The 16,930-nt window shown below is 38.5% G+C and overlaps 1 protein-coding gene across 4 annotated transcripts in view; it reads left to right on the top strand.

Moving 5' to 3' along the window:
- Positions 1-16,930, top strand: part of CTPS2 (CTP synthase 2) — a 179,660-nt gene that overhangs the window by 7,483 nt on the left and 155,247 nt on the right. For all 4 annotated transcript variants that reach the window (XM_019524809.1, XM_019524810.1, XM_019524811.1 and 1 more), the window contains 8 exons: positions 1,243-1,448; positions 5,082-5,252; positions 5,979-6,079; positions 8,620-8,736; positions 9,907-9,990; positions 13,949-14,029; positions 15,289-15,440; positions 16,358-16,490. In XM_019524809.1, the coding sequence (XP_019380354.1) occupies positions 1,243-1,448; positions 5,082-5,252; positions 5,979-6,079; positions 8,620-8,736; positions 9,907-9,990; positions 13,949-14,029; positions 15,289-15,440; positions 16,358-16,490 (1,045 nt within the window). The remainder of the gene's footprint in view (positions 1-1,242; positions 1,449-5,081; positions 5,253-5,978; positions 6,080-8,619; positions 8,737-9,906; positions 9,991-13,948; positions 14,030-15,288; positions 15,441-16,357; positions 16,491-16,930) is intronic.

Raw genomic sequence — 16,930 nt, 5'->3', positions numbered from 1 at the left:
GGGGGGGGGGGGAGTTGTTTTGTTTTGGGTTTTTTCCCCCATGGATTTCACTGAGATTGCCTGACTTCACGATTTCTTTGAAATGCGTGCAATCGTGACTTGAGTAGGTCCCTATATACAAGATCGCAAGGAATATCACATACATCCCAGACTCTAGGCAGAAGGTGGACTAGCTGTGAACTTTAGAGTATATTTCAAATATAATTTATTTGGCACCTGCCTCCGTGGAATTCTAGGCTCCACATACAAAGCCAAATACAGTTCATTTAAAAATAAAGCACACAGTAAATATAATCTGATGATTAGACTGACATTATAATATACGTATTTAAATAGCAATCATATACCTATGATTTTTTTCCTATTTGTGTGTCAAAGTTCAAATAATTAAAATTAAAATAATTTTGTTTTGGTTTCAAATACATCAATGTTATTTTTTCCAACTGATAACTGCCCTTCACCCCAGCTCCTTGGAAAAATCCCAGCTCCCTGTGAGCATTTAGACAGCATTTTCACTTTGTAAAAATATTGATATTGAAAAAACTGAATAACTTTAGCAGCTCCTCTCCCAGGAGATACTGAATATCTGTTCGAGGCCTAAGTTAAGGATTTTAGGTATTTTAATTTGAGGATTTAGGTACGTTAATTTATGTTTAGATTTTACAGTTTACACAGTCTGTTTTTGGATTATTTAACTAATGGGGCAAGAAAGATTTGTGAAGCTTTCATTAGGTAAGCAATATGCTTTAATTTCACGTGATCTATTGAAGAATTATCTGTGTATTGTTTTTTCATATCTGTTTTTCATGTATGAACAGGGATATTGCAAAAAGACTAATATTGTTATGGAATACTCCTAAATGTGATGATCCATTTCTTTCACTGAGTCTAGTCGCATCGAGTGGTCTCTGATAAAAAACTGTGGAAGTGGCACCAAGTGGCACCACTGGGGTATCTGTCGGGGACAATAGCATTTTGGCAAATCAGAGGCCTCTAATTCTACTCAGATGCATAATAGACAAATAAGAATCTGGTCCATTTTCACAGGAATAAGATATTTTTGATCTGACATTAAAAGAACATATTTGAAGGGCTTAACCTCTTAATATTTAAAAGTGGCTTAAAGTCCAGATTGGTGACTACATGTAATGTCTCAGTTTCTGAAGCTCGCTTTGGTTTTCTTTCTCTTTATGATAATTTAGTATGCTTTCTAAGGATAAATTCTTATTTTGTTATTTTTAGATTTCCAACTCGAGACATACGTGTTGCCAGTAATTTTCCGATGAAGTACATCCTGGTAACCGGGGGTGTCATCTCAGGCATTGGCAAAGGAATCATTGCAAGCAGCATTGGCACCATACTGAAATCATGTGGTCTACGAGTCACTGCAATCAAAATTGATCCCTATATTAACATAGATGCTGGAACATTCTCACCATATGAACATGGTATGAAGGGTGGTACTGTTCTTCTGTGTATAACTTATTCATTTGCTATTCCATTTTATAAGCAGAATTTAAGTTTCTAATTTTTATGTGAGAGGTGTTAGGTCACCTTATGCATTTATTTGACAATGTAAGATTGTTCCGTGCTGCATATTCTCAAGTGTCTTGTCAAATCTAATTTGAGGTAACTCAAGTGTCTGGCTTTCTTGTATTTCTATTAGCAAACTGTTCCCCAGCGTAATAGACCTCACTTAGGAAATCTTTCTTGTTATTCATTGCACATTATCTTTGGTTTAGTTTGATTTGTGGAACACTATAGCAAATGCTTTACAAATCTTACTTAGAAAAATTATATTTCCTCGTCCATGTAGTTCTGTACAAATACAGTCACCCATACTGAAAGCCAGGTAACCAGGGATCTGGGTTTTATTTTTCCCATGGAAAAACTGAAAAACCTACCAATGTTCCCTTTTAACAGAGAAAAAAGTGGATATTCATTTTAATGGAGATACCTGTGGATTTTCCACTTTTGCAAAGAGCTCTTTCCAGGTTGGCAGAGTTGCAGCCTACAAGAGCTTCTTGCAAAAAGGGCCGGAAACCCTAAGCCCTGTCCCGAGGGAAAGGGGGAAGTGGGGGACCTGAGACTCAATCAGCCAGGGCTTGGCTCAGGCACACTTTCCCTCCTGGAGCCTTTTGAGGTAGATGGGGCTCGCAGGGGGTTGGGGACCTGCTATGGGGGTGGGAAGCTGCAGGTCAGGGATGGGGAGCACTGGCACAACTTCTGGGGTGGGTGAGGGTGATGGCCAGAGTTGGGAGTATTGGGGGCTGTGGGAAGAGGCAGTGGAGAAGGTGGGAGGCAGGGCAGGGCTTTATGGGCAGGGCCGGGGGAGCGGGGAGGTGTCCATGGGAAGCCCCACGTGGAGGGCCAGCCCAGGCTGATGGTGCATGGACTGGGAGCCACGTGCCATTGGGCTGGCGGGAAGCTACACACGGAGGCACGGAGTGGCACACTATCACTCTGGATGGGCTTGTGCTTGCCTCCATGTGTGGCTTCTTGCTGGAGTACTGGAAGCCCCATGTTGAGACATGGAGCCCACCCGACCTGATGGCGTGCTGCTCCAAGCCCACTCTCCATTGGGCTGGGCCAGCTGGTTCCGTGCCTCCACAGGGAGCTTCTAGCACTCCAGTGGGAAGCCACACATGGAGGCACAGAGCCCACACAGCGTGATGGCGTACGGCTCCCACCTGCAGTGCCACAAGCCCCACCTGCTGTCATGGAGCCAGCCTGGTCTGGTGTGAAGGCTTGTGCCAGCGAGCTGGGCATGTGCAAGCCCTGGGACTCAGCCAGAGACATGCATTGCCAGTGGCTCTGCCTGCCATGGCCATGAGCACCCCTAGGGCCCACTGCCTGCTGCTGCTGAGCCACTGGTGGCAGGGGCTGTGTACCACAAATACCCTCCCCCTTCACACGACCCCCACAAACCCCACATACTCCCATACCAACATCACCGCATACCCATAGCCCTCCACATGCCCCCCCAACACCCAATCCCTTCACAGCCTCCCCACAAACCCTACACTTGCCTACAAACCCCACATACTCCCATACCTACATTCTCCACACCCCTTCACAGCCCCCTCACAAACTCCCACACCCACTCACAAACTCCACATACTCCCATATGCACACCTCTGCACAAATCCCACCCGTCACACCCACACACAAAACCTATATACCTCCATAAACCCCACACATACCCACACACCCCACTCCTTCACAAATCCCTGCCACACACATCTCACACCCACCCCATAACCATAATAAATATCTACATATATTTCTAAAGAAGGTTCAAATAGTGTATTTAGTTTAGTTTTTTTTAAAAAAAGGTAATTAATTTTGTATAATTTAGATTTATTCTGTACATAATTTTGAATTTTTCTGTGCATAATTTTAATTTTTTCTGCACATAATTCTGTGGGATGTACAGAGTGGTCTCAACAGGAGCTCTTATTTTCCATGATGAAAAACAAAATCAGATGCCAAAATATATAGGTATTTAGAATGTATTTTATTATAGTGATTGAGGCAGTAGTAGGCTTGCAAACTACTTTAAAATTGTAAATATGTATCAATAAAACACTGTGTTCAACTGTTACCTATAGATATAGAGATATGTGTATGTATATTTGTGTGTGTGGATGTGGCCTTTCATTTTAATCTTTGATTTGGGGTTTTCAGTTGGAGAATTTGCAGGGGTTTTTTTGTAAATTAGAGAACTTGCTATTTTTATCAGAGAAAACCAGGATGTCTGCAGATAACAAAGGAAATAACATTTTATGTGGTGGCATAATAAATTAGAAGAGGTGTCTATTGAGCTGCTTCAAGAATTTGTGAGAGTTGGTTTTATTTAACACCATTACTAATGAATGATATATCAAATTAAATAATCTAATTAATCAGAGTGTCAGAATAAATCATATTTATAGGTGATATGAAAGAGGTATTACGGGGGATAAGAGAGATTTGAAGTGATACCATGAGATTCTACTTGGAAAGGTAAATTATTGTATATGCAAGAAATAAATCTGAAACTGATATTTAGGGAAGGAGGAGGAGCAATGCTCTATGTATAGTTAAATATGAGCTTTCAAGGTGATATTGCAACAAAAAAAATGGCCAATGAAATTTTAGGCTGTTCGTGCAGACCTCCTACATCATATAATAAGGACTCTTTAATACAGACTAGCGAGACTATACTTAGCATTGGAAATCAAAGGTAATGGGGTTTCACATATGAAACGGGACAAGTTTTGATCTGCTCATTTAGCTCTGGGAGCCACAACACATATTGGAGGGAATTTAATTAACAAAATATAAAGGCGGTTTAAGAACTGGTTAGGAGGAAAGATTAAAATAAATAAGTATAACTTAGCTCAGCAACAAATATGAGTCGCATCTGTTATGATTTTAAATATCACTTCTGCGTAGGGAGGAAATGTTAGAAAGGGATTTGGGTTTGAAGTTAGTTGGATTGAAGAGAAGGAAAACATTCAAGTAAGGACACATAGGCATAATACTGACTAGTGGCTGAGTTAAGCAAGGCAAAAAGTATACTTACCAGAATAACACATTCATAAAAATCTACTATAATTTATAGATACATATCCACGGTCTTCAGTTGTCATATGTCAATGTAGCATTTAGAACTAATTCAGTATGTATAGAAACTGCTTTATTTTCCCAATAAAGTATTGTAACATATTGCTGAAACCATATCCACTAAGCATTTTAAATTACTTGATATATCGGCAGTATGGTACAACTTTTCTAATTCATTTTCAAAAACATTTATTATTTTAAAAAGTACACATTTTTGCCTAGAAAGAAAACATTATACCCCATCAGTAGCACTTCATTTGCACAGATGGTCTTATTTGTAACACACTCTATATTGATATAACATACCGTTTGACTTTTAAACTTATTTATATGTTAACAAGTATACATTTTTGTATTAAAGTTATGTTTGCAGTGTTGTTCCATCTAGTTAATAAGGTTTAATTTCTTTCCTATATGTTAATTTAAAAGGAAGAGTCTGTGCAGTTTTAAACTCTTTCATTTTTTTTTTCCAGGTGAAGTCTTTGTACTAAATGATGGTGGAGAAGTTGACTTAGACTTGGGAAATTATGAAAGATTCTTGGACATTAATCTCTATAAAGATAACAACATCACCACTGGAAAGATCTACCAGCATGTAATCAATAAGGAAAGACATGGTGATTACCTGGGAAAAACAGTTCAAGGTGCTTTTTTAAAGTTTAAATTCATGCATATTTACTGTAGGCTTCATTAAAATACTTCTCTTGCTAATATACAGCCCTTTCCACAAAACACAGTCATTCAGGTTTTTGTATGATTAGATTCAGGTGAATTAAATGCTCACTTAAACTGTTTTCCTGGGAGTATGATATGTTGTTGATGATCTGGACTGCTGAAAATGTTAAGTTGGACCATGGACAGGTTGACTATCTAAGAAATTGTGCTGACCCTACCTCATCTTCTGCTAGATCCCACCATTGTGTCTTTTAGGTGGTCCAGGAAGGGTTTTCTCCCTGCATTCATTCTAGTAAGCAAATTTTACTTGCCCATATGTTTGCAGAGAACAAATTTCAGTTCATTCACAAATATTTAAAACCTTTTTAAATTTGCATGCACAGTTATTTGAACTGGAAGTGCTGGCATGCTCATCTGTTCAGGTTTCAGTGGGGAGCATGCCATGTGGAACTGCTGATGATTGCTACCCTGTCTCACCCGTTCTTTCTTGTCAATGAGATGTGGCCATACTTTGGCCCTCTGGAAGGACTTCTGCAGGCTCAAAGAAAGTAGGAATGTGCCATAGTGCTACTGCTTCCCCTTTAGAGTCCACATGCTCAGCTACCAGTGGGTTTTTCTCCCTTCTGTAGGTGGAGAGTCCAGTATGATCCTAAAGCAGGAAGTATTTGCCTTAATTAATTTGATTTACTTTGCAGTTGTTCCACATATTACTGATGCCGTTCAGGAATGGGTGATGAATCAGGCAAAGGTTCCTGTGGATGATGACAAGAAAGAGCCACAAATATGTGTTATTGAGGCAAGTATGGAAATGATCTGTGCCAATATCTATCCATTTAATATTCGTTACTGTATGATGAATAGATGGAGCTAGCTTTTCCTCCATTGTGCTATCTAGGTATCTGATTCATTGTGAACCACACTAAAGTTTATATGGATTGCAGCAAGACAGAGACACAAGTATTGTATGACCTGTATTGTTAATTATGAGTATAGTAGGCGTAGGTTTACCTCTGCAACTTATAATAATATGACTGTAGGGAACACTGACATGTGCTAAAACTTTGGATTGCCTCTGTTAAGAGGTGATTCTTCCATAAGACTGTAGCAGCCCATCAGTGTAGATATATTTAGAAGTATCTGTTTTCACCCTGTTTACAGAAGCTAGAGCAAATGATTTCCAGTCAGATATGATGAATTTAAAATATTTAGGGATGGTACTTTATTTCCCAAATGTTTTGAAAAATCATGACGACACAGTAGAAAAACTCTTCAGATCCTAGCTTGTAGTTTCCTTCCATGCTGTTCATAATCAGACTTTAAGGAACATCTTGAACCACTTCAGAGGTCAACATAAGCTTCTTAACTTATTTTTTAGATCTAGCAAAGTTCAGTAGTTGGAGTACAGGAATTTGGCTCCAAAGATACGGCTACTGTTTCCAGTTGTGCTGTGAATTGCTTTGTGAATGTGGAGTGGTCACAGTCTGTTGTTTCCTGGAAAGTGGGAATGAAAAGCACTCCTTCATTAAAACACTTTGAGATTTAGGGATGCAAAACACTATATTAGTGCTAAATATTGTTATTACCTCCATTGGTGATTTTGAAGAAACTGTGGTTGGGGATTTAATGAAAGAGTATTTATACTAATGACATGAGAGAAGTATCCACTCTGGCTATGTGAAACAGGTCATAGAAACTTGCTTACTAATTCCAGCATCAAAACCAGAATTCCTATTTATGCTACAGATCAAGTTATTGTATTAGCCAAGGGTCAACATGTTAAATTCACTCAAAGATCAATCCTGAAAATACTCATAACTCCACATAGTCAGGCTAAACTAATCAGTTTATTAGTAAATGACAAAAAATACTTCTATAAAGAAGTATTTTTATCTTTTATATTATTATCTTTTTGGATGTCAGAGTACCAGTGGTTGCCTCATGTTAGAAATCTGCCTGCAAATGAAAGCTCAAAAATCCATATTAATTGCCTACCTGGTTCTAGCAAATAGACCAGTGGAAATTTCTGTGCCTTTCTCTGTCCAGCTGTGACCAACTTCTTATCTTTGTTTGGCCCACAGTATCTCAGTCTCAAAGTGGAAAGTTTATTTTTGCTGATTATTTCTTCCTATGACATGATTGTTTTGAATAGCAAGAGAGTTATATCTGTATTATCTCTCTGAAGTCTAAGAGGTAGTTATCCGTGTTAGTCTTTTATATCATCTGACAAAGTAAACTGTTGCCTACAAAAGCTTACACCTTTCTGAATGAGTTAGCCTTTAAGATGCCACCCTGCCCTGCCTTATGTCTGAAGCCTAAGGTATGTTGCTTTCACAAGAGTAACTTAGGAGAAGTAAAGAGCATTTTAGGACTCGGATTCATACACATTTAACTTGCACACAGACCTTAGAGAAACAAAAAGTATTAACTAACAGTATTAACCTCAAGTATTGGTTTACTGTGTTTATGAAAAGTACAATTCTTCAGGGCATTTGGGTGTAATGTTTTCCATTGCAAATTATTGAAATATATAGGTGTAGTGTATATGCATTGAATAAAAATAAAGTTGTATAGTGTTTTTTACACTTTAGCTGAAAAAAATGAGCAGTGCTAACAGACACCACATGAGGGCACATCAGACGAGGTTCACAAATAACTTTGCTTCATAGAACTGTCAGAAGATTGTTTAATGAGCCCAGCGTTCCTGTTACAGTTCTTTCTGAATAAGTTCATTTGTAAATGTAGCTATTTTTTTATTTATTTCTTGCTTTTGGTATAAGATGTTTCTAATTACTTTTATACCAAGTTGTGTTTTATTGTACTGTAGAGATTATGTGATATTTTCAGGTCCCTTTCTCACATTGGCCTCAGTTGTTAATTTAGCAAAGGGGAAACTACAGGCTTGTTTTTTTTTAATTTGACTTTACCACAATTCTTTTAAAATATATTTCGTACTACTTGATTCAGTAACATTCTGAGATGCTGCAAATTATATTTGTAAAACTTGTATTATTTAGGGGCACCAAACCTTTTCTTGTGGAAAAATTATGCACTTGAAATGTTAATGAAAATGAAGGTATGTTGTAGGCTCCTTCTCAAGTTCTTTGGAGTATTTGGTGTTAATTGAAAATGAATAAAGTTTTATTTATTGAAAGATTTCAGGGTTCTTCACAGTGTGTGTCTGCAGAAGCATATTTCATTCACTCTACCCCTTGTATGCAGTGCAGCTGAGATGAGTAGTTATTTTCAAGGCTGACCATAGAGTAGGAATTTTTCTTTTCTTTTCTTTTCTTTTGGTAATTTACCACCACTCTAACAGTTCTAGGACTTATTTTCCAGCTGGGTGGAACTATTGGAGACATTGAAGGCATGCCATTTGTTGAAGCATTTAGACAGTTTCAGTTTAAGGTGAAAAGAGAACGTTTCTGCAATATCCATGTGAGCTTGGTACCACAGGTAAATACTCAAGATAAATATATATTTTATTGTCTCTAAAGTTTTGCTTCATACTGTATTCTATATAAAGTGGGAACTTTCTGGAGAAAGTAGCAGAAGGATTTAGCATCTTTTAAAGCTTAAAGAAAAAGTAAGTGACACCTTAGCCTCACTGAAGTAAACAGGAGTTTTTCCTCATATTATCTGAGTCAGAATTTCATCCAGTGTAGAGTAAAACAGTGCCAATTATTTACCTTCCAGGTCATGTGAGGAAAGAATAATAATGCTGTCACAGCAGTTAGATTACATACATCTGTTTTATAATCTTGAAATATATTTATTCCAGTCAACTTAAACTTTTACTACAAACATTGATGCAGTAAAAGGCATTGTTTTAAAATTGTAAGTATTTGTACGTGGTATAATCACAGAATTTCTTACAGTTCTTCCATGTAAGAAGGAAAGGAATATATTCTATTCAAAATTGCATGAACCATTTACCCAACGTAAATTGAATGTGTATGTATGAATACAGAATAGGTTAATAAGTTCCAATGACTTGTTGAAGACATTTGAAGGCTTGGTGACTTCATAAGGATTTCTAGCTGATTTCAAAGGCATGGCTTTGTACCTCTCTCTTTCAGTTTTGATTCCATTGCATAAAAGTACTTCTCTAAAACCTGGCCTGAATTAAAGCCGCATGATTAGAAACTTCACAGCATTATTATTATATTGAAATTATTGTGTTACTGTTCTTCCTTGTCACTGTATTACGGCAGGAGTTGGCAATCTTTTGCTAGCGCTGGCTGGAGCTTACAACCTGGCCACTGCTGTGGGCTGGAGAGCCCGCTGCCAGATTCCCAACCCTTTTGCACTAAGGCTAAGTTCAGATGCTGAGGATCAGTGCACTGCAGCGGAAGGGAGTGCTCCCAAGTGGAGGGGCAGCATGGTGCAGCTCTGTGAGACAGATCTCCCATGTTGGATTAAACCTCTTTGCTGGCTCCAGCCCACAGCAAAGACCTTTTGGCCTACCACAGGCCGTAGGTTGCTGACCTTTTTGTTGGTTCTATTTTCAGGCAGGTTTTTCCTCTCTCTGAATACTCTAACTTACACTGACATTTTTTTTGAACTGTAATTGTCCTAAGTGTAGAACCTAGTTACAATTGGAGCCTTTAAAATATATCTTTTCAGCCAAATGCCACTGGGGAGCAGAAAACAAAACCTACACAGAACAGTGTTCGAGCACTGAGGGGCCTAGGCTTGTCTCCAGATCTGGTGAGTTTATAAAGCTATGATAAAATCTCTATTTGTAGGTCATCTTGGCTACCAGGGTATGAAAAATATTTAAGACACAGACGTCAGTACTTTTTACCTTGAGAGAAAAGGGTAAAAAGGGACATATATACTCTCATAGCATGCTGTCATCCCAAGATATTAAACTAGATTACTATGTGTTAATATAGGATAACCACTCACATATCATGGTGCTGTGTCCATACAATGTCCTTTGTATCCATGCAGTTCCCTTTACAGAGTCTTATAGCAAAATTTTAGTGAGCCGCTTTAAAATAAACTAGTTAAGGCTTAGGCAGGGTTCTCTTTCTTTGGAGCAGAGAAATCTTGGAGGCAGACTCAAACTCTGAGACCTTCAGCACCACACTTGGGAGGTGGACTGCAGCATGAGGAATGCTCCAAAGCTATCTTTATTCTGGCTAGATCAGATACTGATAGCCCTGAAGTCAGCGTGGCACGGGCTTCAGTTGCTGAATGTATGCAGGGTCCTAGGCAGGCAAGTAGGTTTGTGCGCACTTGCAGCCGTGGCTGAAACTTTCACTTTGAGGTTAGCAATAATTGTGCTTCTCAGTTACAGTGTAGACCCAGCTTAAATCAGTCTGATTCCTAATATGGTCCAGCAATAGCACAGCACTGTACTGTCATTTGCTCTGCGCCTCATGGCAAAGCATGGTGCAGACTTAAAGGCCCGAGTCTACACGATACTAGGTATTCCTTTAAGACCTTCATCTTCCTTAGCAACCTGGGGAATGAAGGATGCTCAGTTCATCCCAGGAGGTCCTGGCACCTTGCAGTCACTAAGGGCTCAATCCTGGTTGGTTGGTTGTTTTGTGAAGGGGCAAATGTAAAAAATTTTTTAACATATTGTGTTCTGCCAATTTTTTTAAATAAATTTCTCTTTCCCCAACAATTCCGAGAAGTAACCTGAAAAAAAAAGCACAGAGATCGGAAAACTACACTCCAAGTTAGAAAATGGAGCTAAATTATATGGTACTTCACTAACAAGGTATCTAGTGCATCATTAGTAACAGGTACCTTTTACAAAAAATTCCTTTCATCCTTATGTTTGGGATACCAATTAAGTGTGATTTAGTAGGTAGAAGAAAGCCACTGAATTTTGTTTCTGTCTTTGGTTGCTAAGTAATTACACTAATGAATATGCAGAATTAGAATGAAACTGTCAGCACTTTGAAGGCTTGGCTCTTCACTTTTCCTTAAAAGAATTCCCTTGGAGTGTTTAGGAAAGGATGAACATTAATCCTGTGGAACGCCAATCAGCATTTTACCTTGGCAGGCTTGTTCACCTTGCTGACTTTCTTGGCCAAATCCAATAAACAAAAGGAGACCATCCTAACTGCCTTAATTTTTTCAAATCAGAGGCATCATATTGAGCAGCAATGCTTTCTAAAAGCAGTTGATATCAGTTCTATAATTATTAGGTTGAAGATGTTTTGATAGTTCCTGATAAGAAGGGGAAGTTTTTGCAATCAGCTGTTTATAATATTATGACTTCAATTTTAAAATATTTGTCTTGGAAGACTGCTTGAATGATTGGACTCTAGTAAGACAACGTAGTGAATTGTAAAAGCACTACAGCGTTATTTACAGATACTAAGGAAAATAACGAAGATGCACAAAACAAACTAATATCAAGGAAAACTGGTTTTGGTTCCAAATGACATAAGCATTCTTTAAATACAGCTTGGGAGATAGTTTAGTCATAATGCTGAATTTTACCTGGTCATATAATAAATAAACATTGGTGTTTCTGGGAATAAATAAATACTTATTTAATTGCCATCATTAACCCTAAGTCTGGATCAAATGAATACTGCTTGATCTGGAAATTAAAAAATGCTCTTCAAATTCAAAAAATATCTTTAATAATAATCTATATTGATTAGCCTTTAATCAAAGTCCATGTTCATATTTTAACACTCTGACATTTCATAGTTTTTCTACTGAACTACCTATACAATATTATTCTGGAGAAAAAACTGTAAGTACCATACCAGCACATTTTTAGTGTGGGTAAATAAAATAACCAATATTTCTCATTTAAGAGAATCTATTCCAAACAGATACTTAGGTACTGAAATCAAGCCAACAAAAGTAATAAAGTCAAACAATCCGTGGATCATCCATAAGGTTCCTTCATTGTCATGACACTTCCATCACTTAAAAACAATAACGTGTGTAATTAGAGGTGAATTGGGTAAAATTTATGCTGTTTCTGGGTATCCATTTCTTAGCTTTACTCCTTTATTTTTCAATTTTCACTGTATAAAAATGTGTGCCTGGTCCTTTGGAATACAGGCTTCTTACAGATGTTAAAAAACCCAAACAAAACAGTGCTTTACTTTAAACTCGGTGTGCTCCTGCACCGAGCCCAGCACATGCCCAGAAGAGGCATTGTTGGACCTGGCTTGACCAAAGTCTGTATAGATCAGGCACTTTAGTGGGGCTTTTTTGGTGCTTTTATCTAATAGCTGATTGAATCAGCTTGAGATAAAAGCCCCAAAAAGCCCTGCTGAGGTACCCAATCTATACAGATGCTGTGGAACTGGGTTGAGCTAACATGTTTCTTCTGGTAAAGTGCATTTTTTTGCTTGCCTTTTTTTTAAATGTCTGTATGCAGCCAGTGTTATCAAAATTCTTTAATCATAATGGTGACGTAAGCATCTAAATGTGCTTTCTAAAGAAGTGACAGGTAAGTAGGTTCAGATTGTTGTGATTTAGTAATTTAAAGTCTTTTTTTAAACAATTAATTTATCATAATATGCTCCATCACAGTATTTCAAAATGTTAAATCTAAATCTACTGTAATATGCTACATGAAATGAATTGTATGTGCACAAAGAGTACAACTGATTTCTGTATGCAGTTAAGATAATTACCTCTCCCTATTCTAAAAAATAAGTTTTTAAAAGACTATTAAATTGAGTACGGAATGCTAAGAAAGCAGACTAATCTAATAATGTTTTTTTCTTATCTTGCAACCATGCAGAGTAATGTAGAAAAGAAATTAACCTTCTATCTGTACTGTTGATCACGTAACCAGACAGGACTAATTTTGAAAAATGTCTTTTTGTGTGCAGAGTATCTACACATCCAGCAAACTCTGTTATGGCATTTTGAAAAATTGTGCCTTGGTTGTCAAGTCCCTCTCCTTGCATAGAATAATGTCTATTGTCTACTTGTATTCTATTGCTTTGGGATGTAAATCAACACCAGTAATTCCTTGAAGTACACTTGTGCCTGTGAGAAGGGAGAGAACAAACAAAGTTACTGTTCAGATCTTGGAAAATATAATGTGTATATAAACAAGGGAAAGGCACAATAGACAAAGTGATTGACTTTGCTTAACTATTTTATGGGATTCTTAAATGGTTTCTGATGAGAAAATAAGAGTAGTGGCAAGAAGGACAGAGAAAGAGACACAGCAGATGAGCAGAAGCAGCTATGGGAATAAAAAAAAAAGGGGGTCAAGAGAAGTGTGGAAGTGTTGGTTGGATGTATTTTCTGCTGTGTTATGTGATATTTATGTTATGGTGTGCTGCAGAGCTCTCAATATGAAATATTCATCCAGTCCATTATTTTAGAGCAGTGTTTTTTCAAACTGCCTTAAGTCACGGAACCCTTTCATATTACTTCTTCAGAACTCCTATCTTTATCCTAAAGATAGATGCAAAGTCAGGTGACTGAGCCCAGCTGTGGTGGTGCACCACCTCCCAGCCTGTTTCACCATTATCCCCAATCTCTGCGGAACCCTGTTGACCTATCGCAGGCCCCCAGGGCTCCATGGAACACAGCTTGAAAACCACTGATTGAGAGGAGGATCTGCATGATTGGTGCTAAGGACTTTGTATTGTCTTAAAAAGAATTTTCCACTCTAATTTTTCCCTTCTCTCATTTGTGATTTGTGTGTGTATTTTGGTAGATAGTCTGCAGAAGTGCAAAGCCTATAGAAATGGCAGTGAAGGAAAAAATCTCCATGTTTTGCCATGTGGAACCTGAACAGGTTTGTATTTCAGTGACTGTCTGTGACCGAGATACAGATAAAAAACTATTTAGTTATCTGCTAACTATATAAATAAATAGTTATTAACTATAATAGTTATCTTGTAACTGTATAAATATATTTATTTTTCTTGTTTTATGTTGCTTGCATGTCTTCATTTGTTTTCAGTCTCAAATCCTGCTGCAATAATTCATTGTTTTTTAATTACATTATAAACAATGTACAATGAAAAATAAAATAGTACATATAAAATAGAAACACTTCTAAAGTACTGGATAGCTGTTACATATTAATGGCATTTTGATATACCAATAATGGTGGAAAATGTGGTCTTACTTTTTTAAAGATAAAGTTATAAATAGTTTATAATAAGTTAATTAACCAGTTTTGAATAAGTAGTTAATCAGTTATCACAAAATTTTTGTCCAATAATTAGATTGTTTAAAATTACAGCATATAAAAAGCTTGTTGTTTCAGTAATCATCTACAATATACTACCTAAATCCCTAACATTCTTATAATATGTATCAATTATTTGTAAAGGATTAATAACTATTCTATAACTTTATGTTTAATATGGATCAAGTAGGTCATGACTCTTTGATGTGCCAAAATCAATATGCAAATACTGTCCAATATTTTTGAGTGTCTAAAAGACTTCATCTTAACAAGTGTAATAGGTGCTTATGTATACCCCAGAATTCTTTGAATATGGCTATGTGTGGGTCTCACGGTAGGTGTGCAAGCCTGGAACACAACATTGGAGCTGTGCATACTCTTGCTACCACCTCATGCTCCCATATGAGGGCATAAAGGATGGGTTGGTCATAACCTTTGCTTAGTCCTCACCGGCTGCCTGTGGCAGTAAAATGGAAGCTATTCAGTATCTAACCCACTAAGTTTTAGCTTGGACTAAACCTCTCCAAAAGTCAAACCTTCAAATACAAACCTCCCAGACACTTCTGGTCCTTCTGCTTATGATCACTTTTAACATTATTACCTGTCTCTGTACTGATGGCTACACCTGTACAGATTCCCTATCAAGGGTTACTTAATATGATGGATTCAAAATCTGTAGGCTTCTTGTCCTGCCCTGCCTTGAATTCCACTGAAAGTTGTATAAATCAAGTGCCTAATTTGTTTAGGAGACTCACATATACCAAATTTGTCACTTTCTGTTAAGAGGCATGCATTTATTTTCTTCTTAGTCTGCATTTCATAGGAAAATATTTTTTTCATAATTGCAGTTTATTTATTAGGTGATATTTATCCATGATGTTTCTTCTACTTACCGAGTGCCAATCCTGTTGGAGGAACAAGGCATTATTAAGTATTTTAAACAGAGATTAAACTTACCAATTGATGACCAACCCAGTGATCTTCTTTTCAAATGGAAGAGAATGGCTGACAGGTATCATAATGCCTACTATGTTTAGAGAAGTTTTAAAATCATTAAAAGTAAAACACTCTGCATCAGACCTATATAGATAAATGATGTAGCTCCATTGAAGTCAATGTGACAGTGCTGATTTACAGCAGCTGAGGATATGGTGTAGCTCAATGGTACTTAACATTTTGGCCCTGCAGGCCAAATGAGTGGTGCAGGGCCTGACTGTGAGCCAGATCCTACCCCTTGCACCAGGACTGGACCTACATACCGGATCTGGAATGCAGTGCCCCCTGCCTAGCCCTGCATGCTAGGATTGGGGCCCCAGGACCCCGCACTGCCTTTGTGTGGCTCTGCATGGTGGGACTGGAAGCCTGGGACCCTGCATCACCTCCACCCAGCTCTACACTCTATGTTTGGGGCCTTGGGACCCCATGCTGCCCTGCTTGTCAACTTATGCGAGGATTGTGCCAGGCTCTGCACACTGGAATTGGGCACTGCATCATTTCCATCTGGTCCCATGTGTGAGGATCTGGGCTCTGGGGAGCCCATTCTGCCACCACCTGGCTCTGTATGCCAGGATCAGGGCACCAGGACCTTGCACTGTCTCTGGCCCCATGTGTGGGGACTGGGGTCCTCAGCCCCTGCACTGCCTCTGCCCAGCTCCATGCTCAGGGATTGGACTTTGGGGACCGTGTGCTGCTTCTGCCCAGCTCTGCATACTGGATCTAGCGTGCAGACACACAGCCTGCAGGGCTCCCCATGGGCCCAAGGGGAGCCCCGCAGGCTAGATGACAAGGTACTGAGGGCTGAGCACCCCATGTGTAGACTGCTTCCTTTTTAAACGGGATGTTGCATTAACTTATTTTTAATCAGAAACATTTGTTCAAATGCTTTCTTTGTGGAATTGGCATAATAATTAAAAATCTTGCTTTTGCTAGATATGAAAGGTTGCTGAAGGTATGCTCCATAGCTCTGGTTGGCAAATATACGAAACTAAGTGACTGCTATGCATCTGTTTTCAAGGCTCTGGAACATTCGGCTTTGGCAATAAATCACAAATTGGATTTAATGGTGAGCATCTGTCCATTTTCCTTTTCCAGAATGCTGCAGCCTGCAATGAGTTAGCTCCTGTCGCCTTAGACAGAGTGATTTTTAAAGCTTATCTTCTTTAGGGCTTCCATATGCAGGTGAGTACAAATGAAAAATGTTGTTTCATCTTAGAACATTGACGTTCACCATTTCTGGTGTGCAGGCTGGACGAAAATTATTCTGGCACACATCCAGGAGGGGCCAGCAGGGAACGGCATGCTCAGGGGCAACCAGCATGGGTTCGTCAGCGGCAGGTCCTGTCAGACCAACCTGGCCTTTTACGATCAGGTCACTAAATCATTGGATGCAGGGGTGGCAGTGGATATAGTTTTCCTAGACTTCAGGAAGGCTTTTGATACTGTCTCTCACCCCATTCTCATTAGGAAGCTGGGGGACTGTGGCGTAGACACCCATACAGTCCA

Source organism: Gavialis gangeticus, unplaced genomic scaffold (assembly GCF_001723915.1).
Source record: "Gavialis gangeticus isolate Ggan-Ray unplaced genomic scaffold, GavGan_comp1, whole genome shotgun sequence".
Classification (NCBI taxonomy): domain Eukaryota; kingdom Metazoa; phylum Chordata; order Crocodylia; family Gavialidae; genus Gavialis; species Gavialis gangeticus.
Note: the sequence above shows the minus strand (reverse complement) of the source record. Positions and strands in the feature narration are given on the sequence as shown.